Source organism: Heptranchias perlo, chromosome 1 (genome assembly GCF_035084215.1).
Source record: "Heptranchias perlo isolate sHepPer1 chromosome 1, sHepPer1.hap1, whole genome shotgun sequence".
In the NCBI taxonomy this organism is placed as follows: domain Eukaryota; kingdom Metazoa; phylum Chordata; class Chondrichthyes; order Hexanchiformes; family Hexanchidae; genus Heptranchias; species Heptranchias perlo.
Window position 1 is genome coordinate 87,213,083 of NC_090325.1, and position 27,905 is coordinate 87,240,987.

General features: G+C 42.0%; 1 protein-coding gene across 1 annotated transcript in view; it reads left to right on the top strand.

Annotated features, from left to right (window-relative positions):
- The first annotated feature begins 1,508 nt into the window (after nucleotides 1-1,508).
- The window catches only part of LOC137333612 (gamma-aminobutyric acid receptor subunit alpha-4-like), a 54,924-nt gene continuing 28,527 nt past the window's right edge, over nucleotides 1,509-27,905 (top strand). The window contains exons 1-7 of the mRNA XM_067997880.1: nucleotides 1,509-1,537; nucleotides 1,781-1,899; nucleotides 2,599-2,666; nucleotides 3,264-3,484; nucleotides 3,607-3,689; nucleotides 4,429-4,572; nucleotides 4,758-4,910. Coding sequence (XP_067853981.1) covers nucleotides 1,509-1,537; nucleotides 1,781-1,899; nucleotides 2,599-2,666; nucleotides 3,264-3,484; nucleotides 3,607-3,689; nucleotides 4,429-4,572; nucleotides 4,758-4,910 — 817 coding nt within the window. The remainder of the gene's footprint in view (nucleotides 1,538-1,780; nucleotides 1,900-2,598; nucleotides 2,667-3,263; nucleotides 3,485-3,606; nucleotides 3,690-4,428; nucleotides 4,573-4,757; nucleotides 4,911-27,905) is intronic.

Below are 27,905 nucleotides of genomic sequence, written 5' to 3' on the forward strand. Positions count from 1 at the left end.
CAATTTTACAACACCAAGTTATAGTCCAGCAATTTTATTTTAAATTCACATTCATTTTAAAGCCTCCGAAAGCTTGTGAATTTAAAATAAAATTGCTGGACTATAACTTGGTGTTGTAAAATTGTTTACAATTATCCTAAAGGATACAAATGACAGAATTTACCAATGCAGGAAACGCTACACAATTCAACTCAAGCAAGTTATATTTTATGGAATACAGAATAAAAATGACGGCGAGGTGTCAAAACACATTTGGATAGTTCAGGAAACGTTAGTTACTTCTGTGAAAGTGTATATGTTTTAGAAAACATATAAAAAGTGGCCTTATTTGAAACCCCAGTATGAATAGAGGACAACGTGTAAAATGAATTTTAATTGGAGATAATTTCTTATATTTATCATGAATTACAATTTCACCACTATGATTTCACTACTGGGTCTGTTTCATTATTCAACGGTGAAAAATTTAAAAAGCAAATCAACGTTTAGAAAATATTTCAAAATTACTTATTGTATGCCACAACGTGATACCTGAATTGATGAAACGGATAAAAATTGTTTGAATACGTCAGTGTGTTTTTATTACAAACTGTGCTTCCCGGCAGTTTCCAGTACAGAGTATTTACAGGGAGAAGTTGGTTATAAAACTGTTGATACTTTCATCTAGAAAATCAGGCTGCTAGATTTGCAACGTTTTAACGTGGCTCCATTCAATACAAAATGGGTTTCTAACTGGTTTATTAGTGCACCTGAGCCTAGGTCAAAGGAGCTGACCGAGGATAAAAGAGTTTAGTTTCCTTTCCTCTTTTTCTGTTGTCTGTATCTCAGCTCAGTCCCCGAAATGAAAGAATCTGTTAATTCCTGCGCCCCAGCAGCATCTCCCCTCGACAGCCGGGAATGCAATAGAGGCACCCGAGACTCGGGACGAGAGGCGAAATACTAACGCATCAGTTGGCAATTCAGTGCTAGCAGTAGAATAATTCGGGGGCAAACCAGACAAAACATATCCAACCCCATTCTAGGTGCTTGTCAATATCTATCCACATATTTGACTGCAAAACTATTACAAGACTGCTGTACAAAGTATTGGAACTGCTTCATTTTTACGTGTGCACCTGAAACCATAAATTTCTGCCATATAGTTGCCCGCAGATCTGTTCGGCGCCCCCTCCCCCTAACATGCAGCAGGTGATAGACCGGGATTAACAGAAGAGTTTCTGATAAGGGCGGATGATGTGATATTAAGATGCGTTTTATTTCTGACCCGGTGCTTCCAGCCCATCGCCGTGGGTCGCACAACGACTGTCAAAAGGCAAAGATTTGGGGAAGTGGGTCGGGCTGATGCGAGAGCAAGTGCCTTTCAGTGAAGGCTGGCAGGAGGGAAGAGATGCACTGGAAGAGATGCACTCCATATGCACGAGTGTGTATGTATCTTTTCTCACAGCTCTGATCTGTCCTCAGGACAAGGCAGTTGGCGACGGGGAACAGGAAGAGGCTTAAAGTATGGCATGCAAAGATGGTTCCTGCCAAGGAGACAGTGATCAGGATGTCCTTCAGTTACATTTCCACTCTGTTTTACTTTATCTACGTGACAACGTGGTAAGTAATGGAAGTAAACCGATTCTTTCACCTTATTTCACATTCGTTTATCGAATGTATTTGCTTTTACTGTCTTTGTACGGCGCTACGGTCCTAAAGATAGTAATATCAGGTGTATGGCTACTACCTCTTCGTCCTTATCATTGTATGGCCACGTCGGTTTTATATATTCACTTTTCAGTATAGGTGAAACCTCTGGAGAGATCAAGAAGGATGAGAAATTATATCCAGAAAATTTTACACGCATACTGGATAGACTCCTGGATGGTTATGACAACAGATTACGACCTGGATTCGGGGGTACGATTGCACATTTATTTTCGACTTCTGCAGCTTTATTTGTCACAGCATATTGCCTGATCTTGCGTGTTTGGAATATATGACGGTTATGCTGTGGCTTTGTTTCTAGATAATTATTATAAACAGGGCTGTTAGTCTGCACTGGGGGAGGGGGTGCATGCTTCGTGTGTTCAGATAGATAAAATACGAAGGCAGCTTTAATTGGAAGCATGACGGATTTACTGTGAAGGGCTTGCTGGTGAGAATATCAAGATGCGAGCGAATTTAATATGGTTGTTGAGTGCAGTTGTTCTTTAAAAGCGAATGATTTAAATATGCGTTTGCACAGGAGTGCGCCCGATATCTTTTTGTGCCTGTGCGTTGTTATGACGTTCTGAAGACCTTCGACATTGAACTGTTTTATTTTTGCTAAATATGTAAAAGTGTGCCACACTTGGAAGAAAGGCAGACTGTGAAAGTTAAAGACATGCACATATATTGCACGGACCAAGGGTATTCATGATATGAGTAGCTTGTAACTTGGTGGTTACTATCACTAGAACTTAGGAAAGCAGTGGAAAGAATAAATAAAATGGATCTAAAAGCGAAGACGATGCCCATACTGGTCCATAGATTGTGATTATGATGAAGTGTACTTATTAATGGTCACCTCTTTCCTTCGGTGTCTTTTTAATAAGGGATGCATTTTCTGTTCCACAGGTGCTGTTACAGAAGTCAAAACAGATATCTACGTAACTAGCTTTGGACCAGTGTCTGATGTTGAGATGGTAGGATTTCTCGTTGCATAACTTAAATATTTCAAGGTAGACATTCCACCGACTTTTTACAGAAAGAGATTTAATTCGTTTGTGCATTATTATTTACCAAAAGTGAAAATATTAATACTAACATCCATGGTAAATCATATGAGGAAAGAACTGTGTGCGTTACATTCAGAAACAGAAACAATCATTGTTACGTTAGAGTTTCAATGTATTTGCAATTACCATATATATAACCACTTATAAGTGTTCACCTCAAAATACACCGGATGGATGGATGAATGCATCACCATTCATTTTAGTTGAATGGAAAACGTAACAAAACAGACAAGCTCAATTGTGTGATGTCGTTCAGTGGATTCTAGTAATGAGTCATTCGTGTTGTTGTATAATGCTTAGAGTTCCACTTTAAAATAGGCTGAATATCAAATAATGTTTTATACAGGAAACCAACAAACATCACAGTGACATAATGGCACTCTGTGTGGGAAACAAAGTAAACATTCCTAATACTAAACATGTATTTAAAGCAACTTTACCCGTTATAGGGCAGTGCTTTACTTTAGTGAACCATTTGTACTTTTTTTCCGGTTTCCATCCAAGGAGTATACAATGGATGTATTTTTCCGCCAAACCTGGGTGGACAAGAGGCTGAAGTACGACGGCCCTATTGAAATCCTTCGTCTCAATAACTTGATGGTTACTAAAGTCTGGACGCCTGATACGTTCTTTAGGAATGGGAAAAAATCAATTTCCCACAACATGACAGCTCCAAACAAACTGTTCAGAATCATGCAGAATGGCACAATCCTGTACACTATGAGGTATGTTTTGCACTTTACATATCGTCAGGTATCATTACTACCATTGAGAAATTGCTAAGATAATGAATGATGCTCATTTTAGTTTAAGAATAATCTTATATGATTTATATATTTAATTTTAGACTTACCATAAGCGCAGAGTGTCCTATGAGACTGGTTGATTTCCCAATGGATGGCCACGCTTGTCCGCTTAAATTTGGAAGCTGTGAGTTACCTGGTCTTGTTTTTGGCATAACTATAGAGAGAAACCTTTCACTGGTAGTGCTCAACATTTTATTTAACCGCATTGTTGAAAGCAAACGTATGTTTTAATAATGACAAGTCAATGTTTCCTGTGACCTTTGTGGAAGTGCAAAGTACATTTGTGTTTGTTACATATACAATTCCAAGTATGTTATTAATTTCTTAAAAGAAAAATACACTGACGTGTTTTACAGTGTAATTCTGTGCTCTGAATTGTTTTGAAGGAACAAAGTACACAAAAAGAGCAAATTATTGATCATATTGTAAATTAATATGAATGGGTTAATGCTTATAAAATCATCATCCTTATACTATTTTTGAGTAATTGTTTTACCTTATTGAAATACTTACAATAACATCAAAATAGATTACCGTAGTGTCACATACATTGAAACATATTTCAAATATGAAAGCAGCTCTGGAATAGCTTTTAAAAAGTGCAATGAGAATCGTTTTTTATTAGTCTTATTGTATTGCAAAATTAATTATGGCCAAACCATCACTAATTTAATTTTTACAATGAATTAATGAACAATTTAAATAATAAAGATGTTCAGAAAATTAGTAATGTAACGTGGTAATTCAATCAGCTAAATATAACTAAAAGGAGGAAAATCCAGCAGGATACATTATGCCATGAATGATTTCATTACTATTCTGGACGAATGTTATTATAAGTTCAGTGTTTTCATATGTTTTAGATGCATATCCTAAAAGTGAGATGATATACACATGGACAAAAGGACCTGAAGAATCAGTGGAGGTACCCAAAGAGTCTTCTAGTTTGGTGCAGTATGACCTTGTTGGACAAACGGTATCTAGTGGCACTATTAAATCCATTACAGGTAAAGGCACATGCTTATGGAATTCTTTGATAAGTACCACCATCTCTGAGCACCAGAGTACAATTTGAATATGTCTTTGTGTTAAATATTGCATTTTTATTGTACTTCTATCAAAATCAGTTAATTCAAATTAAAACAAAAATCAGTACTCTTAGAAAGGAGTTCTATATTTTTTTCTTTTTTAGGAGAATATGTGGTGATGACAGTCTATTTTCACTTGAGAAGGAAAATGGGTTATTTTATGATCCAGACTTACATACCCTGTATTATGACGGTCATTCTCTCTCAAGTGTCATTTTGGATTAATAAGGAATCTGTTCCAGCACGAACAGTTTTTGGTATGTACTTTTAATCCCTAAAACAATGTAATATTTCATTTCATTTTATTTCTCTCTCTCCCCTCCTTTCAATATCGAAGCTTTAACATTTCACTGCCTTCCTGTTGCCACATTTCTCCATTTAATCATAAGGATGGTATTTGCTGTAGGATTACAATACTTCCTCCCACTCTCTGGACCTAAGGAGTCTTTGGGCAGTCCATGGGCTGATGTGAATTGGGCCAAGAATTTAAGCTTTTCACAAGCTGGACTGGGCCACATTGTTGTTTTAGGATTAGCATAAACAGGAATGGCTATATCAGAACCAACAAATCCTGTCAGCAATAAATTTGGCATGACAAAATGTACTTTATTTCCCACTTTTCACCTTTTCTCTTCTGAGGGTGCTGACTGTTGCTGGGGCACAGTTTCATGAGCCCTTATAGCTCTCTAGTACCAAGCCCAAGTAACCATTCTTCATTTATCGGTCTGGACACTGAATTCCAGCAGACGATTTGATTATGAAAGGAATCAGATTGAGTCTGATCCTGTTTTAACCTGAGACACGACATGACACAACATACACGCAACCCACACATAAACCCCCACACACACAACCCATACACAAACACACACACAGCCCCCACACAAACCCCCACACACAAACATCCACACACAAATACAAACAAATTTTAGCAGAGTTATTAGAAAACTATCAAAATAATGAAATGTGGCTGAATTTTCTCTCCTTAGCCAAAGGCTGTGAGGCCAATTGTAAGGCCCCAACTGGTGCCCCAGCTGAGATCAGCTAACTCAAAAACTGAAAGGCAATTTGACCTGGGACTTCTTTATCTGTATGACAGCTGGCAATGCATATCACATTGGCAAAAACACTGAATTATCCAATGGAATTGATTGGTTTTCTGCATGTAATTTGCTTATTTTGGTTTTGCAATTTAAAATGATGCCCACAAAGAATATATAACAGATCAAAATCACTGTGTTGTGTGGATTAATGTAAATTATTATTAAGCTGCATAGGGCCAAGACAATGTGGGCAGCACAAAGTAGGTGAGAAAGGCCACAAAAGACAAAAAGGTGAGCTAGGCTTCAGAAATTGAGCCAGGTTGTGGTGGGCTATAAAAACCTACCCAATACAGACATGTAGTAGACCACGGACTTCTACTGAGTTGGGATAAATGCTGTTACTGACAAAAGATATAGTTCTGTGGGGTTTAATGGTCCTGTTAATTTTACTCAGAGGGATCTTGGTGTGCAAGTTCACAGATCCCTGAAGGCGGCGGAACAGGTAGATAAGGTGGTAAAGAAGGCATATGGGATACTTGCCTTTATTAGCCGAGGCATAGAATATAAGAACAAGGAGGTTATGATGGAGCTGTATAAAACACTGGTTAGGCCACAGCTGGAGTACTGTGTGCAGTTCTGGTCGCCACACTACAGGAAGGATGTGATCGCTTTGGAGAGGGTGCAGAGGAGATTCACCAGGATGTTACCAGGGCTGGAGCGCTTCAGCTATGAAGAGAGACTGGGAAGATTGGGTTTGTTTTCCTTGGAGCAGAGGAGGCTGAGGGGGGACATGATTGAGGTGTACAAAATTATGAGGGGCACAGATAGGATGGATACTAAGGAGCTTTTTCCCTTCGTTGAGGGTTCTATAACAAGGGGACATAGATTCAAGGTAAAAGGCGGGAGGTTTAGAGGGGATTTGAGAAAGAACTTTTTCACCCAGAGGGTGGTTGGAGTCTGGAACTCACTGCCTGAAAGGGTTGTGGAGGCAGGAACCCTCACAACATTCAAGAAGCATTTGGATGAGCACTTGAAATGCCATAGCATACAAGGCTACGGACCAAATGCTGGAATATGGGATTAGAGTAGACAGGGCTTGATGGCCGGCGCGGACACGATGGGCTGAAGGGCCTCTATCCGTGCTGTATAACTCTATGACTCTATGACTCTACTCCACTGATGCACACTGCTCTGTCTAGTGGTCCAGCCAAGAACTATCAGAATGTACAGATGAGTTAATATGTTGGTCAAGATGTGAATTCCAACTGGCAACAATTTGTTATCAGTTGCTGTAGGTTTAGAGGTACCAGGTCAGTTCTCAAAGTATTTTTTTTCTAATTTTCTTTTGTTTACCTACACAGAAGTTACAACACAGAAACAGACTGTTTGGCCCAACCAGTCTGTGTTGGTGTTTATCCTCTGTATGAGCAGTCGTCCCATTCCACTGTGTCCATCCTGTTTCCATATCTCTTTTGTAATTTTTTCCAGCTATCCTGTTAAAAATCTTTCAGCCTCTTTTAATCTATTTTGGAGCTGTCTTGATTTTCAAAGTCCTGACAAGATGGTACTGCACTGACTGTTTCTTTGCTAATTCCATTGAGCAGAGTGACTGAATTAAAAATTAAAAATTGATTTTTCTAGCACCTACAGCCATAGAGTCAATTTTTGGAAGTAACTCTGATTGGTGCAGAAATTATTGTTTAAAATATTCTTTGTTGAAACATAAAAGGGTTTTACCATAAGTTTATGAATCAGTAGATCTACTTTTCATTAGAGTCTTTGAACAAAATTCTTCTAGCAAAAGAAAACATGATCTTGTAGTGAGAGTTTTCTTGTTCTGCACAGAAAAGTCTAAATTCTGTAGCAACTAAGTATAATTTGAGAACAAAATGGGGTAGAAATTTGTTTGCGTTTTGCTTAGTTTTCAGGTACAACATTTATCCACTTATCAATTTCGCAGTGGGGCGTCCAGCATTGGAAGTGCACACAAAATGCGGCCGCCACCATATTGGTTAAGATGCTCCTTAGACGCCCCTGGTGGCTGCCTGAAATAAACGCTGAGTTCATTAAAATTTTAAATAGGTATCCTGCGCTTGTATTATAACCCTTTTGGAAAAATGGTGCCTGAGAGCATTTGACTTGCTCATTCTTAAGCCTGCCCAGAAAGCAGGCTGAAGCAGCAGTATTTAAAGGGATCCCCACCTCCATTAAGGTAAATCTCTGGATAGTTGTTTTTGACTGTTGGGGTTTCTTGGAGCCATTTTTTTGCTGCTTTGGCTGAGTTTAGAAAGTCTTTCATACTAAATAGCTGTTGGAAAGCAAACTTTGGGCTACAGGAGTACCAGAAAAGATGGGAATATTTCTGGGATTATCATTGAGGCTTCCACAGCAGCAGCAACAGCAAGCACGGCAGCACAGACTTGTGGAGGCTCAAAGAAGTCAGCGAAGGAGGCAAGGGCAAAGAAGACTCTACAGCATGTGGGTCTTCCACAACAGGAGGTCTTACCTCAACATGACAGGGGAGCAATGCATGAGGAGGCTGCGCATCATCAGGTAGGCAGTCTGTCACTGACCTCTGTCACCTGTTGCAGCAGGAATTGGAGCCAAACACCGGGGCACACATAGCACTGCCTGTGGCTGGGAAGGTTATGATGACCCTCAACTTCTTTGCCATGGACTCATTCCAGGCTATAACAGGAGACATAAGCAACATCACTCAGTTTGCTGCAAATACGGCCATCAAGCAGGTGATGGATGCCCTCTTCACAAGGACACAGCAATACATCACCTTCCCAACGCAGGCTGCTGATCAGGAGCAGAGAGCTCCGGGATTTGCCCGCATTTTTGGGTTTCCCTAGGTGTAAGGTCTCATTGACTGCACACACACGTTACGTTGTGTTGTTCCCGTTAAGAACCAGCCATGTTTTATAACAGGAAGTGTTCTGTTCCCAGAATGTTCATCTGGTCTATGACCATAGGCAGTGAATAATGCAGGTCTGTGCACGGTTTCCTGACAGTAGTTATGATGCCTTCATACTCTGCCAGTCCTCAACACCCTCTGCCTTCCATCCAGACCAGTGGGTGTCAGACTGCCTCCTTGGAGACAGGGAGTATCCCCTCTACATCTGGCTCGTAACTCTTGTCAGGAACCTGGGAACAGATACTGAGCACTGATACAATGAGAGCCACACTTAATCCAGAGCTCTCATTGACCAAAGCATAGATGTCCTCAAACAAAGGAACCGGTGCCTAGACCGATCCGGTAGAGTCCTGTAGTGTAGCCCCGAGTGAGTCTCCAGATTTGTACTGGTTCACTGCATCCTTCACAACTATGCCATTTGGAGGGACCAAGCCTTGCAGCTGTCACAGGAGGAAGAAGTAGAGGAGGAAGATGAAAAAGGGGATGAGGAAGAAGAGGATGATGAAGGCCAAGGTTGAGCAGTGCTGCTAGCTGCCAGAGCTGTAAGGCAACAAATTGAGGAGAGATTATCTTGAACAAACCCTCCCCCCAGTACACCAATAATCCCGCTCTTTCCACCCACCTTCTGAATGGCCTCCAACACTACTACCTAATTGGTTTTCCTCTTAAATAACTAAGACCATGAAGAGCAACATCAGTGCAAAAAAAATCTTTACTTAACATTGTGTACATTGTAGATTAAACAAATTTTTCCTTCTCTTAATAATGAAATCACCCCAGTGCAATCCCTTAGTGCTTGGCCCCTGTCCTCGTTTACCTATTCTAGTGCTCCTAGGAGGTGGTTCCTCTGTCGCTGGAGCCTGGGAGGTGGAATGTTGCTGATTATCCACTGCACACACTTAAGATGATCGTGGTGGGTGACTTCGAACAGCTCTGGCCCTTATGTGCCTGGCTATGGTGTCTTGGCATCGGCCAGAGCAGTCTGAGCCAGCTGGCTGTATGGAACCAACAAAGGCACTGGGTCAGAGGCTGGCAGAGCAGCAGGTGTACTGTCCTCCTGAGAGAGGACAGCACAAGCCTCTCCCATGGAGCCAATGTCAGTGTCATGGGGCTGCGCCTCTACATTCCCACTGCTCTGCATGACAACAAAGTGAAGGAGAGTAATGATGCTCTCCACAGTCCAATCTATGATCTCCTTCATGAATTGAAAAACTGAGGAGATGCTAGCTCCCAGAATCATGATGGCAGCAGTCTGAGCTCACAACAAAGATGTCAGAGCTGTCACCAGAGGCTCTATTATTGTGGGCCCCACTGCAGTGTTCATAGAGCTGACTATTCAATTCATGGTTGACTGCATGATTTCAATACCATGCTGGATGACCTCACACAAACTAGAGCTGGATTCCTACATGCTCTGTGACATTGTGCGCAGGCTGCCCAGTGCACTTAAAAGGTCCTAGTGAATAGGGATCAGTCTTTGAACGTACTTGAGATCTTCATCATTGCCCTCTACAACAGGGCTAAGATGCGAGCTCTCCCTCTGGCAAGCTGCTTCCTAGGCCATCCCATCCTTCTGCTTATACTCCTGTGCAGTAATGTTCGCCTTCCTGTCCTCAACCCTTCTCTATTATTGTTCGCGAACTTGGTCAGCAGTGAGCTGCTTTGAGGATGTGCACGTCAAGGTAGAATAGTGGTGCTTGTGTGTGAAGGATGGCAGAGGTGAATGGGAGGTGCTGAGTGTGGTATTAGGAGCAGAAGGATGTGGAGTGAAGTGTGCTGCAATGAATGGAGGAGAGTGCTGGTAATCGGGGAGGGAAGAAGTGTGAGTGCAGGGGCTACAGATAATTTAGGGTTGTGAGTGCTGGGGCTTCAGGTATATAGGGTTACGCAAAGAGTGAAGTGAGATCGGAGTTAGTAGTCCAACTCTGGTCAGGTCATTAAACTTTTTCCTGCATTGCAGCCATGTCCTAGAGGCGATGCTCCTGGCACTGACCTGCTCTGCTACCTCTTCCCACTGATGTCGAGCAGCTTCACTGGATACCTTCCTGCTGCCTGCTGGGAAGAGGACATCCATCCTCCTGCCAACCTACTCCACCAGGACCTCCAATGCTGCATATGAGAAGTGGGGGGGCCTTGAAGCTTCTCCTTGGCCTGCTAGTTCAGAAGTTGACTTCTGGATGCCTGTAGCTAAAGTGCATCTCCCCTTCAAGATGTGCAGCCTGCCTTTAGAAAATTCCAGGGATGCTCGACATTCTCAAGTCCCCCATTAGACAACCTGCCAATCAATAGCGTTAGCAGTGCTGGCAGCCCACCTATTTAATGATAACGAGGGCCCTTGAACATTTTCGCCTCCTAACTGTGCCCACAATATTGGGTGTGTGCTGCCTGTACAGCCCTGATTCTGGGCCCGAGTATGGGCCCAGATAAATTTCTACCCCAATAAATGCAACTTAAAGTCTGCAAATCCAATGACATTAGAACAGCTAAGAGTAAAAGGCAGCTACATTTATAATATAACATAGTTTGTACATGCAGGGCCAGAATTTGCTGTTAGAATAACAGCAAGGCTAATGGTGCTCGCTGTTATTTATGGGTAAATGGTACAGCAACTTCAGGCGAGGAAGCAGATGTGCGATTAAATGTGAATATCCAAAAGTTGCTGTTCGAATTGCGCTGCTCCGCTGTTAGCTTCGCGAAAATGGCATCTTGCACTTAACCTCCCTGTATTTTTTTAGGAACTTGCTGAATCTGCCCTCAGAAGGACATAGACAGACTGATGAAATGGGCAGACACATGACAGATGACATTTACCACAGAGAAGTGTGAGGTAATTCATTTTGGTAGGAAGAATGAGAAGAGGCAATATAAACTAAATGGTACAATTTTAAAAGAGATGCAGGAACAGAGAGGTATTTGTACACAAGTCCTTGAAAGTGGCAGGACGAGTTGAGAAAGCTGTTAAAAAGGCATATGGGATCGTTGGCATTATAAATAGAGGCATAGTGTACAAAAGCAAGGAAGTTATGCTAAACCTTTATATAACACTGGTTAGGCCCCAGCTGGAGTATTGTGTCCAATTCTGGGCACCACGCTTTAGAAGGATGTCAAGGCCTTTCAGAGGGTGCAGAGGAGATTTACTAGAATGGTACCAGGGATGAAAGACTTCAGTTACATGCAGAAACCAGAGAATCTGGGGTTGTTCTCCTTAGAGCAGAGAAGGTTAAGGGAGATTTGATAGATGCGTTCAAAATCATGAAGGGTTTTGATAGAGTAAATAAGGAGAAAGTGTTTCCAGTGGCAAAAGGGTCAGTAGCCAGAGGACACAGATTTAAGGTAATTGGCAAAAGAACCAGAAGGGAGATGAGGAAAGAAATGTTTTTGCTGCATTTTGTTATGATCTGGATTGCACTGCCTGAAAGGGCGGTGGAAGCAGATTCAATAATAACTTTCAAAAGGGAATTGGATAAATGCTTGAAGTGGAAAAATTTGCAGGGCTATGGGGAAAGAACATGGGAGTGGGACTAATTGGATAGCTCTTTCAAAGGGCCGGCACAGGCACGATGAGCTAAATGGCCTCCTTCTGTGTTGTACCATTCTATGATTCTATGAATTGCCCATTAAACTCGCCACAGAAAGTTAAGTCTTGTCATTACAAGCGCAAGTACCCTTTAACAACATGATAAATGTTAATGACTGCCAATTAACCTCTCTGGCACCGAAAATTAACTATTACAAGTGTGGAGTCTCATTCCTTCAGGTTTTGAATTTTTTGGGGAGATTTTAAAAAGGTCAAATTTTATATTTAATTTTTTTTTCTTACTTTTCCCTTCTCTCTCTCTCTTCTTCCAATCTTTCTTTTCCCCTCTTTATTTCTCTTTCTGTACCTGATTTGACATTGAATTCAGCCCCTTTAATTCACCCTTCTCCGCACTCCTTCCTGTGTTTATTTCCCAATCCTTCAGACTGATTGGTAAAGGAGATACCCAGTTGCTTGCCCTGTTCACTCAGGTCCCAGATGCCCTGTTTCCCTCGCTGCGCCGTTTATCAGCTCACACTTTCAGCAACTTTGTGGGCAAAAATTATTTGAGCTGAAAGGTTCAGGGGCAAGTCTAACTAATGGCAGATGCCGTTAGATGTCCTGCAACAGCAAAACCTGGCCCAATATTTCCTTGTAATCAATGGCATACTTTTTAGGCCAGTTTTTTTTCCTTCTCTTATAGGTTATGTCAGATTGGCTGTTGGCAGGTTTTGGACAGACAGACTGTAGCATTCCTATTCCTCCTGGCCGCTCAGAAATAATGAAAAAATTACCTTTTCGGCCCTTCCCCCAGGTGAAACTGGGCAGAGCGTGCACCGCACACCACACACTGCGCACCGCGCACCATGCACCGCGCACCACAGATCACGCACCGTGCACCACACACAGCGCACTACACACCATGCACCGTACACCACACACCACACACCGCACACCACACACCACACGCCACACACTGCGCACCGCGCACCACACACTGCGCACCGTACACCGCGCACCACAGATCACGCACCGTGCACCACACGCCACACACTGCGCACCGCGCACCATGCATTGCGCACCGTACACCGCGCACCACAGATCACGCACCGTGCACCACACACAGCGCACTACACACCACACACTGCGCACCGTACACCGCGCACCACAGATCACGCACCGTGCACCACACACAGCGCACTACACACCACACACTGCGCACCGTACACCGCGCACCACAGATCACGCACCGTGCACCACACACAGCGCACTACACACCACACACTGCGCACCGTACACCGCGCACCACAGATCACGCACCGTGCACCACACACAGCGCACTACACACCATGCACCGTACACCGCGCACCACAGATCACGCACCATGCACCACACACAGCGCACTACACACCATGCACCGTACACCGCGCACCACAGATCACGCACCATGCACCACACACAGCGCACTACACACCACACACTGCGCACCGTACACCGCACACCACAGAGATCACGCACCATGCACCACACACAGCGCACTACACACCATGCACCGTACACCACGTCACATGCTCTGCCCAATTGTATTCCAAATGGCAATCAGGATCCTATGTATGTCATGGATGACATTGGCCAGATCGGAAGTGGGGATGGTGGGGTAAGCTTTTCCTCACCATTTTAGAGGTGCTACCATCTTGTTTCCGTCCAGCAGAGCCAATGAAAATCTCCACCTTTATATTTTGCATGGACATGTCCTCAAATTAATATTTAAATTAAATTCTCACCTGTTTGATGAAGGCATTTCCACCACCCTTAGTTTTGCCACCCAGACAATGCACCGGAGAGCAACATAAGAACATAAGAAATAGAAGCAGGAGTAGGCCATATGGTCCCTCGAGCCTGCTTCGCCATTCAATAAGATCATGGCTGATCTTTTACCTCAACTCCACTTTCTTGCCCAATCCCCAAAATGGCAAATTCTGGTGGATTTTCTACACCTGGCCACATTTTTTGCATTGCTGCAAAATACACATGGGAGCAGAAAATTGGGACTTTTCTTTGAAATCCATCAATAAAGATATCTGAAATACCTTTGTTACACTTTTTGACATGTCGTAGTGAATGACTCTTCAGCAAACAGGCTGGCAAAGGATGAAGGCTAGATTTATATTGCCTGCATTGGGGACTCCAAATGTAATGAGGTGGCTTCCTGGAGGAGGATCTCACAGCTCAGGGCTTAAGTCAACTTGATAGTCTTCTGAGTTATATTATACTTTTACATTGACCAGTACTCAAAATGACTTTGCAGCAATGCAAAACTGGCAGTATAAATTCATTGTAAGACAATGGTTTTCAAGCCAAAACTCGCAGCAGTTATTTCTGCAGGGGTTCTCCCTATCTTCTCTTGAAGTTGCATTAAGAGATCGGGAACCCCTCCCACCCTCCCCCCTCCGCCCCTGCCACAGAAATTCCACCCCTCAGTGTTTATGAGCTGAAATTCTTTTTACTATTGCCAGTGAGGAGAGGACAGAAGTATTGGTGGTTTATTCAAAATAAGCCATCAAGTAGGGTAGTCCATGAGTTCATTATATTGAAGCCACCACTTCTCTAAATGTATGGGGGCTGGAAATTTGCAGCCTCTCTCTTGCATCCTTCTCTCCCCTCCTTCTCCACCCTGGTTAAAGGGTAACCAAGAAAGACAAACATCAAGATGAAAATAAAAGAGGGACAGAGCAGGGTAAAGATAGATGAGCTCTAAAGAGGAAGCAGCTCAGGAGAAGTAATGCTTGGTAGAAAATGAGTCCCAATCAACAGGCACAGTGGGAGGAGGGTGTAGTATGCGCAGAAGCATTGCAAAGCAGTTCTACCAGTGTTATTTAAAGCTATTAAACTAAAACTACTCTTATAAATACCACAGTTTAGGGATAAATTTTATTTTTCCTCCCTGATGTGGTCGCCTCCTCTACCATTCTGAAGGTGTTGGCACCTTGCTGGAGTGAGGTTCCGTGGGTCTTCCTGGTCTGTACAGATCAGCTACTCCTTGAATAAAATAACTAAGTCAAATTGGGGGCATAGATATTTCTATCAATACTAGAAATGCAGCACAGGCAAAAAAAATTACAGAGTGCTAATGTGAAACTTGGGTGTTATTTTAGAGATAGCATTATGGTGCAGTTCACTAACACTAGAAAAAGTAATGATACATAGAATCATAGAATGGTTACAGCACAGGAGGACATTCGGCCCACCGAGCCCGTGCCGGCTCTTTGAAAGAGCAATCCAGTTAGTCCCATTCCCCTGCTCTTTCCCCATAGCCCTGCAAATATTTTCCCTTCAAGTATTTATCCAATTCCGATTGAATCTGCTTCCATCACCGTTTCAGGCAGTGCATTCCAGATCATAACTACTCGCTGCGTAAAAATGTTTTTCCTTATGTCGTCTTTGGTTCTTTTGCCAATCACCTTAAATCTGTGTCCTCTGGTTCTCGACCCTTCTGCCAATGGGAACAGTTTCTCTTTATTTACATTATTTAAACCCTTCGTGATTTTGAACACTTCCATCAAATCTCCTCTCAACCTTCTCTGCTCTAAGGAGAACAACCCCAGCTTCTCCGCTCTATCCACATAACTGAAGTCCCTCATCCCTGGAACCATTCTAGTAAATCTTTTCCGTACCCTCTCTAAGGACTTCACATCCTTCCTAAATTGCGATGCCCAGAATTGGGCACAATACTCCAGCTGCGGCCGAACTAGTGTTTTAAAAAGGTTCAACATAACTTCCTTGCTTTTGTACTCTATGCCTCTATTTATAAAGCCCAGGATTCCCTATGCTTTTTTAATTGTTTTCTCAACCTGTCCTGCCACCTTCAAAGATTTGTGCACAAATACCCCCAGGGCTCTCTGTTCCTGCACCCCCTTTACAATTGTACCATTTAGTTTTTATTGCCTCTCCTCGTTCTTCCTACCAAAATGTATCACTTCACACTTCTCTGAATTAAATTTCATCTGTCATGTGTCTGCCCATTCCGACAGCCTGTCTTTTACTATCCTCTTCACTGTTTACTACACTTCTACGTTTTGTGTCATCTGCAAATTTGGAAATTGTGCCCTGCACACCCAAGTCCAGGTCGTTAATATATATATATAAAAAAAGCAGTGGCCCTAGTACTGATCCCTGGGGAACACCACTGTATACCTTCCTCTAGTCCGAAAAACAACCGTTCACCACTACTCTCTGTTTCCTGTCACTTAGCCAATTTCGTATCCATGCTGCCACTGCCCCTTTTATTCCATGGGCTTCAGTTTTGCTGACAAGCCTATTATGAGGCACTTTATCAAACACCTTTTGAAAGTCCATGTACACCACATCAACCGCATTGCCCTCATCAACCCTCTCTGTTACCACATCAAAAAACTCAATCACGTTAGTTAAACACGATTTGCTTTCAACAAATCAGGCTGGCTTTCCTTTATTAATCTACACTTGTCCAAGTGACTTATTTTTGTCCCAGATTATCGTTTCTAAAAGCTTCCCCCTACTGAGGTTAAACTAACTGGCCTGTAGTTGCCGGGTTTTTCCTTACACCCTTTTTTGAGCAAGGGTGTAACATTTGCAATTCTCCAGTCCTCTGGCACCACCCCCCATATCTATGGATGTTTGGAAGATTATGGCCAGTGCCTCTGCAATTTCCCTCTGCAATCTAGGATGCATCCCATCCGGACTGGGTGACTTATCTATTTTAAGTACAGCCAGCCTTTCTAGTACATCCTCTTTATCAATTTTTAGCCCATCCAGTATCTCAACTACATCTTCTTTTACTGTGACTTTGGCAACATCTTCTTCCTTGGTAAAGACAGATGCAAAGTACTCATTTAGTACATCAGCCATGCCCTCTGCCTCCAAGTGTAGATGTCCTTTTTGGTCCAAATTGGCCCACCCTTCCTCTTACTAACTGTTTACTATTTATATGCCTATAGAAGACTTTTGGATTCCCTTTTAGATTAGCTGCTAGTCTATTTCCATACTCTCTCCTTACCCCTCTGATTTCCTTTTTCACTTCTCCTCTCTATTTTCTATATTCAGTCTGGTTTTCACTTGTATTATCAACCTGACATCTGTCATACGTGCCCTTTTTCTACTTCATCTTATTCTCTATCACTTTCATCATCCAGGGAGCTCTGGCTTTGGTTGCCCTACCTTTCTCCCTTGTGGGAATGCACCTAGAAATGTACCCGAACCATCTCCTCGTTAAAGGCCGCCGGTTGTTCGATTACACTTTTGTCTGCCAATTTTTGATTCCAATTTATCCGGGCCAAATCCGTTCTCAACCCTCCTCCAATTAAGTATTTTTACTCTAGATTGCTCCATATCTTTTTCCATAACTCATCTAAACCTTATGATACTATGGTCATTGTTCCCTAAATGGCCCCCCACTTGACCCACTTCATTCCCCTGAATTAGATCCAGCAATGCCTCCTTCCTCGTTGGGCCAGAAACGTACTGATCAAGAAAGTTCTCCTGAACACACTCCAGAAATTTCTCCCCCTCTTTTCCCTTTACACTATTACTATCCCAGTCTATATTAGGATAGTTGAGACCCCCCATTAACATTTCCCTGCAAATTTGCTCCTCTATATCCTTCCCATTAGTTGGTGGCCTATAAAATGTAACGGAGCCTCTATTGTTTCTTAACTCTAATCAAATAGATTCTGTCCTTGACCTCTCAAGGACATCCTCCCTCTCCAGCACTGCAATATTCTCCTTAATCAATAATGCCACCCACCTCATCTTTTTCCTTCCCTATCTTTCCTGAACACCTTGTATCCAGGAATATTTAGTACCCAATCCTACCCTTTTTTGAGCCAGGACTCCGTTATCACCACGACATCATAATCCCTTGTGGCTATTTGCGCCTACAGCTCACCAACCTAATTTACTACGCTTTGTGCGTTTACACACATGCACAGCAAACCTAGCTTAGACCTTCTTGTATTCTCTCTTAGTCTGATCCCACCTAATAGTGTACTATTTCTTACTCTAGTGCTATCTTTCACTCCCAATCCTATGTGCACCTCGTTTCTCCTTTCTAATGCTACATCCTGGTGCCCATTCCCCCTGCTAAATTAGTTTAAATCCTCCCCCATGGCACTAGTGAGCCTCCCCGCGAAGACATTGGTTCCAGCTCTGTTGAGGTGCAACCCGTCTATCTTGAACAGGTCCCTCCTGCCCTAGAACTGGTCCCAATGCACCAAGAATCTGAAGTCCTTCCTCCTGCACCATTAATCTGCATTGATCTGCCTTATCTTCCTATTTCTGTCCTCATTAGCGCATGGCACTGGTTGTAATCCAGGGATTACTATCTTTGAGGTTCTGCTTTGTAACTTCCTCCCTAGCTCCTGAAACTCTGACCGCAGGACCTCATCTCTTTTCTTTCCTATGTCATTGGTAGCCATATGGACCATGACTTCTGGCTGTTCCCCTTCCCTCCGCAGAATGTTCTGCACCCTCTCCGTAATGTCCTTTACCCTGGCACCAAGGAGGCAACACACCATGCGGAACTTAGGTCGGCAGTCACAGAAACGCCTGTCTGTCCCCCTGACTATCGAATCCCCTATGACTACTGCATTTCTACACTTCACTTTACCCCTCTGTGCAGTCCTTTGCTCCATGGTGCCATGCTCAGGACTGCACTCCTTCGAGGTGTTGTCACCCTCACTGGTAGTCAAAGCTGAGGTTTGAGAGTGCCACACACCCACAAGATTCCTGCACTGCCTGACTCTTCCTACCCTTCAGATGGCCACCCACTTGCTATCCTGAACTCTCTGTGACTGCGGGGTGACCACCTCCTGGAACGTATGATGCAGGAAACCTTCAGCCTCCCTTATGCTCTGCGGTGACTTCAGCTGCCCTTCAAGCTCAGAAACCTTCAGCTTGAGATCGAGCAACTGGAGGCATTTCCTGCACATGTGGCTCTCCAGGATACATGAAGCGTCCTGACCTTCCCACATGGCACAGAAATTGCAGGAAATGGGTCTCAGCTGCCCGTCCATTATATTTCAAAACCTTTTCTTTCTAAACTCCCTTTAGATACTCTATTATTATTAATTTACAAACCAGTAAATATAATTAGTATCGGATAAAAGGGAATGATTTCAACTCAACATCAGTAAGACCAAACCAATCCTGTTTGGCTCTCAGCAAAATTACCGCACCTTAATTCTTGACTCCATCTCTCTTCCTGGCTACCCACTCAGCCTGAGTCTGATGGTGCAACCTCAGTGTCCTGTCTTAAAATCTCACATTGTAGCCACCACCAAGACTGCCTATTTCCACTTTCATAACATTGCCACCTCCTATCTCACTCCTTTCATTGCTGAAATTATTGGTCATGTCTTTGTCACCTCCCAGACCTGATTACTCCAAAGCTCTCCTTACTGTCCTCTGGGTTCCACCCTTCACAAATTGCAATTTGTCCAAAACTCTGCCACCTGCGTCCTATCCTGCAGTAAGTTCTGCTCCTCGATAAACCCTGTGCTTACCAATCTTCATTGACTCCCCATTTCCTAACACACTCATTTCAGAATTCTTGTCCTCATCTACAAGTCGCTCCATAGCTTCTCCCCTCCCTACATCTGCAACCTCCTTCAGCTCGATATTACTGCACATGCCCTTTGCTCTCTCAACTTTTCCGACTCTGGCTTCCTTTACCTCCTCCTCTTTCTCTGCTTCTCTCTCAGTGGCGGAACCTTTAGTCATCCCGGCCCCACACTTTGCAATGCTTTCCCTAATCCCCTATCCCTTGGTCTCTCCCTCCTCTTGTTCAAAAGCCTCTTTAAAACCTATCTCTTTGATCTTGCCTACAGTCATTATTCCTAATCCTTCCCTCACCACTGCTTGGTGTCTGGTTATTTATTTATTTGTATGAAGCACTATGGGCTACTATAAAAGTGCAAGTTGTTAATTTTTAAACAGAAACTTGATTTTAGGATTTACAATGAAGGCTAAATTTAAAAAGTTACTTTTTTGACAATGCAGCACATTGGTCCTAATGTAAAAATTCTAGACACAAAATTTAATATTTTACATCACTCTACAGAAACTGCACATTGTTTATATTTCTACACTGCTTTAAAGACAAATTTCTAAATTTCAGAAAGTCCTATTTGGTGATAGTTGTATACCCATAATAGTAATCATTCACAACCAGATATTTTATATTTGCATTTCTGGGATGTCTTTCATTTTACTTATGTTTTCATTTTTGGCAGTCTATTCTCCGATCTATATATACAGGCCAATGCCATAAAGCTGCTGGTTGTTAAATGATTTTGTTGAAAATTGCCAATGGTGCAAATTGCAAATGAGCAAATAAGAAATAAATATAAGAACATTGACCCTAACATAGGTACAACTATGAGACCATCAATCAGCTTGCAGCTTCATGATTATCCCTTAAATTCCATCATTCTAAATAAACATATAAGAATTGCCATGGCAAAATACAGGCCTAGAAATTGGTTCCTGGGCACAGGAAAGAATCCCTGTGCCAGAATAGGTAGGCCCAACCCACCCAATATTGAGCCTCGGGCTTCATTTACATGAGATTGGCGAGCTGCAGACGCCTGTGGGGCCTCCTCATGCAGCTCGCCGGCAAAGACCATTTAATTTCGGGCCGCAGTGTCACCGGCAATGGCCCTCAGGTAGGTCTTGCAAGAGGGGGGAGCAACTGGGAGGAGGGAGCAATTGAGAGGGAGGGAGCGATCAGGAGGGAGGAGCGATCGGGAGTGGGGAGCGATGGGGAGGGTGGGGTTGACTGGGAGAAGGATCAAGGAAGCGATCGAGAGAGGGAGGGGGTTGACTGAGAGAGGGGTTGAGGAAGCAATTGGAAGAGGGAGAGGGCGACCGGGAGAGGGTTTTTGGACAGTTTGGCATCTGTTTTACACCTGTAATACGGACGCAGCATCAACAAATTTCTACGCCTTATTGTGTAAATAATCAGTCAAGCTATATAAAAAAATGTTATAGCATTTCACCTGTTCCTGCATAGAGTTGAGTGTGAAGACAACATTATATATTGTAACAAAAACTATCATATGAAATGATGTATTAGTAAAGCAGTTCCCATAATCATTTTGGATTGAGCAGAGCAAATTCTGCTCACGTTTAATTCATTGAGAACAGCATTAGGATTTGTTCACCTAAAGTAAACAAAAAAAACCAAATTATGTTTTTGGTTATTTCAAACATATTACTGTTTTATAGATTTCTCTAAATCTATTTTACATAGAAATACATAGAATGTACAGCACAGAAACAGGCCATTCGGCCCAACAGGCCTATGCTCCACGCGAGCCTCCTCCTTCCCTACTTCGTCTAACCCTATCACTCTAACCGTACAATAGTAATTTTCAGAAATTTGAAAGAAATTCAGTATTGAAATATACCGTTCTAGGCAACATACAGAAGAGATTCATATTTTCATAGATAAAACAGAACACACACAATTCCAAGCATTTTACCTCTGTGAAATTGCAGTTTCAAATAAAAACGAGGCAGTTCATCTTCATGTTAGAATTTACATCAAGCAGCGTATAGGAATTGCAGATCAGACTGAAAGTATCATGGCAGTAGATTGGTTATAAATATTGAAGCAGCGCACACTTTGACAACTTGTGTTGGGCTGTTACCTGCAGCAACATCGTAAATGGCAGATTTTTTCTGGTTGCTATTTCTCACAAAGTTATCAATGTGTTGAAAAAAGAACGCATTTATTATTTTGGTATTAATAGCAACCAGTGGAAATCCTAATGCTAAAAGGGATAAGAAGGTTTGAGCTTTCTGTGAAGAGAACCAGATACACCACAGTTATTGCACTACTTGAACCAGACCTAACCCCTATCAGGCCAATTCCCTGTACGTAAAATAGAATAAAAAGTACTCATCTGTATGAGCAATAGTTTTGACAATGTAATATAGCTACGGTGGAGACATTCTTTTCCCTGCAGAAATCATCCGGGGAAAGGGCCACCATAAAGTACGTAGGCTAAAAATGTCGATTGTGCCTACTACCCATGGCAATTGGACGCGCACCCCTTCAAGTGCAACAACCATTCAGTCACCTATAGCTGGGATCAGGTGTCACCACTCTCACAGTGTCTGGCTGTCTATTTTAGAACCAGCTATCCCCTCTGTAAATTCAGATTCCACAATCGGAGCCGACAGCATTGTGGAACATCACACGTGCAAGCTTTTAACCCACCCCTCCAGCGCACATGCTCTACGGATCGTCCTAAAAGGTGGAAAAAATTGGCAAAATCAAATTGCAAAGAGAGATCCAGGAGCTAAAAACAATAGAATCTAGGAAAGTAACTTATATAGTTCCCAAACATTTAAGTGATCCCAAGCAAGTGATAAGTAGGTGCTAATAAGAAATATCAATGAAATATTATACTTGGCTACTAATGAAAAACATGGGCTGAATTTTATGATTCAAGTGAAAGTACACAAAAGATAACCCTATCATTGCCCCACAACACCAATTAAATTTGGTTATATACAATTGTGTGTAATAATTTTCCAATCCTCCCGGGATACAAGCGTTGTGCCGGAGGATTGGAGGACTGCTAACGTTATACCGTTGTTTAAAAAGGGAGAGAAGGATAGACCGAGGAATTACAGGTCAATCAATCTAACCTCGGTGGTGGGCAAATTATTGGAAACAATTTTGAGGGACAGGATAAACCATCACTTAGAAAGGCACGGAGTAATCAAGGAAATCAGCATGGATTTGGTAAGGGAAGGTCGTGTCTGACTAACTTGATTGAAATTTTTGAAGAGGTAACAAGGAGGGTTGATGAGGGTAACGTGTTTGATGGATTTTAGCAAGGCTTTTGACAAGGTACCAAATGGCAGAGTGGTCAAAAAAGTAAAAGCCCATGGGATCCAAGGGAAAGTGGCAAGTTGGATCCAAAATTGGCTCAGTGGCAGGAAGCAAAGGGTTCAAGATTCAATTTGCCCGGTTCAGGCCCCACCCACAAAACTGGCCTCGCCCCCAGGTCGACATTGCAAGATTCCGCCAATTGCCCTGTTTCGGGAAAGCTCTTCAAATTGCGTTCATTTTCTTAGGTGCACAGGCACTAGTAGGCACATTTTAAAAGTATTTTCATATCAAAAAATATTTAAATTACTAAGAAATTGACTAATATTCACCAAGGAAACTATTAAATGGTTCAGTATAGGTTTTTTAAAGTCATTTTCAGTGATTTTAAATCAGGTTACTCGCAGGTGGAGGACTGGACGCCCTTATTAAAAATGCTTATTTTTCGTGATTTACCCATTTTCAGCTGAATTAATAAAACTGCACCAGGTTACCCCTCTTAAGGAATACTTTTTAATGGAAAGAACAAAAAGAAACAATTACGCTGCCTGATTGCGCTGGTTCATTGAAGATTTTATGTTTGTGATTATGCAAATGAATTTTATGGGAAACTTGAACTGTAACCTAACCAGCGCAATTTCCAAAGCAGAAACTCTACCCCGACATTTTTGGCGCCAACTGCTAAATAAAAGCATTTGTAATGATAACTTTCAGAAGCCATCTTGAAACTTTTCTGCCTCAAGTTTGTGTGCAACCAACAGTGGGAGGGAGTGCCTGATCAATTGGTTCTGACAGCCTCCTGTTCCACCTTCCAACTGATCTGATTGTTTGACACTGACAACCTCCAATCCTGGTGAAAATAGCTGATTTCTCTTGTGAAACACTAACAAAATGACATATAATTTGAAACTTTGACCCTCAGCTTAAAATGCTGCTGGTTATCATGCATTTGGAAACCAGACAGACCATAGATATTTTTTGGTTTTAGATATAAAAAAAAGTAAAGACTAGTTGGCGATCAGATTTTTAATCCCCTGATGAGGTCCAAAAGAAAAAGAAAAGCTTAAAAAGGACATCATATTGGGAAAATCTATGCTGAGCAGACCATATCAATAGCACTGTCATGAAATATTGACAATAATGTTGTTTAAAACTCTCTACAGTTACAAACATTAAACTCCATGGCTTGATAGCCACAACTGATCTACATTATGCTGAACAAGTGGGAAAGATGGCTGGACAGGTGATAGGTTTTGTAACCCTGCTTCTCAGGCTGTAGAAAATTTTTAATTTATGGATTCAGAGAAGGCCAATGCCACACGGGCTGGTGGACTGTGAGAATAGTGTACTGCCTGCTAGAGTCTACTCTTTGCAGCATTGGAGAAATATAGCTGAGTTGTCAGCCTACAAGTTGGTAGTGTTTAGACCAGACTTCGCCAACTCTGCTAGGAACATAAGAGTTACTGGAATTGCATCTCAATATTCTGAGTCAGTCCATAAGGTCAAGAATATCAACAGCACAGTTTCGCAGACTGGTTTTCTTCCCTGTAGGATTTTCCCCTAAACACTGTTGCTACCTAAAACTTGGTCAACTGTGTACAAAGCTTTAACCATTGTGTGCTGAACCAGGGTTGCTGGAACATGCATTAGATTATGGAAAGTCTCTGGTACATCCAAGAGAGGACTTCCAGCAATCATCACTTGTGAGAAATCTGTTTATATGAACAAAGGGGAAAAAAAGACAAAACAAAAAGTCTACCAAAAAAAGAGTATACAATTCCACTTCTGGGAAGTTATGAAGCCAGGAGATCTCTTGCCATATGATTGACGGATTGAGAAGAAAAGACAAAGCCGGTGGGGGCAGGAACCTATATGATATTAAGTAAGCTATACCGATAACTCTCAACTAGCAACATGACAGAATTTGAGAAACACTCAAGCTTCCAAGGATGAAGACCACAACATCATCTCCTATGTTGAGTAAGAGTAGGCTTTTTTTGTATAAGTAATATTAGATCTTGTTTATAGTTAGTGGTCCCAGGCCAAATAGGCAAAACAACTCACCTTATCATATAGCACTAGGAAAGACAAAAAGCACACTTGTATCAGACCAAACAGCATGTGCTGATTATTGAAAGCTCCCATAGGAGGAAAAAAACCAAAAGGCGCTCTTACCTGGTAGGATAGTTTGGGTTTCTGCTGTCAGTTATGACAAGACAGCACAGGGAGATTTGATGTGAGCAATAAGACCATTGAGAAAGTTTCTTGAGATGTGTTCCTGAGTATTTTTGTTGTTTTGTACCTGAAGCTTGGAGGGAAATACATACAATAGGGTTCTCGAGGAAAGATAGGGTTATAGCATCCTTGTTGATTCTGATGGTGACTTCCAGGGCTGTTGTCACAAATTCTAATTTGCACATGTTCAGCAGGCCAATAGTACAAAGTGTGGGACCAGCTAATCTACACAACTGGTAATCCATTTCCAATCTTTAGGCACTCATCCACAGAGAAGTGTGGCTTATCATTCCTGACTACAGAAAACAAAATACTGCAATATATTTATCTGAAAGCAGAGAATTCAAACCATCATCTATTTCTAAGCCTTTATAGAATAAACAGTAATTTATAATTGAACACAATATGTACTTAACTGTAGCAAGGGATTCCCAGCCCAATAGTGTCAGGGTACAACCTAAGTCCTCTATTGTAACCAAGTGCAGATGGAGTCCTGGGCATAATTCATTAAAACATTATCAATTTATTAGAACACAGTAAAATGCTACCAGTCAGTGCGATAGGCCATGTGGCATGGCAGAATTACGTTGGAGAAATCACATCACTTGACTTGGTTCAATAGGCTCTATTATGCAAAATTAATAGTCACTTGGACAAGTGTGGATTAGCAAAGGAAAGCTAGCACGGATTTGTTAAAGGCAAATTGTGTTCAACAATTGAGTTTTTTGATGAGGTAATTGAGAGGGTCGATGAGGGCAATGCGGTTGATGTTGTGTACATGGATCTTCAAAAGGCGTTTGATAAAGTGCTACATAATAGGCTTGTCAGCAAAATTGAAGCCCATGGAATAAAAGGGGTAGTGGCAGCATGGATATGAAATTGGCTAAGTGACAAGAAAGAGAGTGTCGTGGTGAACGGTTGTTTTTCAGACTGGAGGAAGGTATACAGTGGTGTTCCCCAGGTACTAGGACCACTGCTTTTTTAAAAATGTATTAATGACTTGGACTTGGATGTACAGGGCACAATTTCCAAATTTGCAGATGATACAAAACATGGAAGTGTAGTAAGCAGTGAGAAGGATAGTGATAGACTTCAAGAGGACATAGATAGGCGGGTGGAATGGGCGGACATGTGGCAGGTGAAATTTAACGCAAAGAAGTGCGAAGTGATATATTTTGGCAGGAAGAACGAGACGAGACAATATAAACTAAATGGTACAATTCTAAAGGGGATGCAGGAACAGAGAGACCTGGGGGTATACGTGCACAGATCTTTGAAGGTGGCAGGACAGGTTTAGAAAGCAGTTAAAAAAACATACAGGATCCTGGGCTTTATAAATAGAAGCATAGAGTACAAAAGCAAGGAAGTTATGTTGAATCTTTATAAAACACTGGTTTGGCCACAACTGGTATATTGTGTCCAATTCTGGGCAATGCACTTTGGGACGGCCTTAGAGAGGGTGCGGAAAAGATTTACTAGAATGGTTCCAGGGATGAGGGACTTCAGTTACGTGGATAGACTGGAGAAGCTGGGGTTGTTCTCCTTAGAGCAGAGAAGGTTGAGAGGAGATTTGAAAGGAGTGTTCAAAATCATGAAGGGTCTAGATACAGTAAATAAAGAGAAACTGTTCCCATTGGCAGAAGGGTCAAGAACCAGAGGACACAGATTTAAGGTGATTGGCAAAAGAACCAAAGGCAACATGAGGAAAAACTTTTTTACGCAGCGAGTAGATATGATCTGGAATGCACTGCCTGAAAGGGTGGCGGAAGCAGATTCAATCATGGCTTTCAAAAAGGAATTGGATAAATACTTGAAGGGAAAAAAATTGCAGGGCTACGGGGCAAGAGCAGGGGGATGAGACTAACTGGGTAGCTCTTACGAAGAGCTGGCACAGCCTTGATGGGCTGAATGGCCTCCTGTGCTGTAACCATTCTATGATTCTATGATTTTATACAGTTTTATGATTTTATACAATTGCACCAATTAAATCAAACAATTAATGTGTTTCATGTACAGCAGCATCAGATCAGGCAATCCACATTTTACAGTTATATACTTTCACACTTGATAACAGTATACATTTACTTATCTTATTTGCAGCCTTATATAGAGAGATAAAGTGAGAGAGAGATAACATGAGAGAGAGAGAGAGAGAAAGAGAGAGAGATAAATTGAGCTCAGGACACTAGATCGCAAAGAGGAAAAAGCAGAGGTTACATCTATATTTATATCTAAGGAGGTGCTGTCCTTCCCGGAGGTCCACAACTTATACAGCTACCATATATTTTAGAAGTGTGCTCACAATAGCTTTTAAATCAGATTCTTAGCCCCATTGTGGACTGCCGGAGTATGACTTTGTTTATATAATGAATTGTATCAATAGCTTGCCACTTGACATTCTTCTGTAGATGACTGGGGTAATCCACACATATTTCCACATCTATTCCCACACCTATTTAAGTTATAATTAGAGGTATAGAGTACAAAAGCAAATTCCTCCTAACCACTTTGAAGTATTCTTTGTTTCTTTTATACAATTTTAGCATTCAGTTCACAAAACATAGGACAGTTTCAAAGTTTTTATAATCTTAACATTTTTAATCAACCTAGAGTGTTACATTACCTTCAATTGTACTCGGTGAATTGTTTGTTGTCAGATTG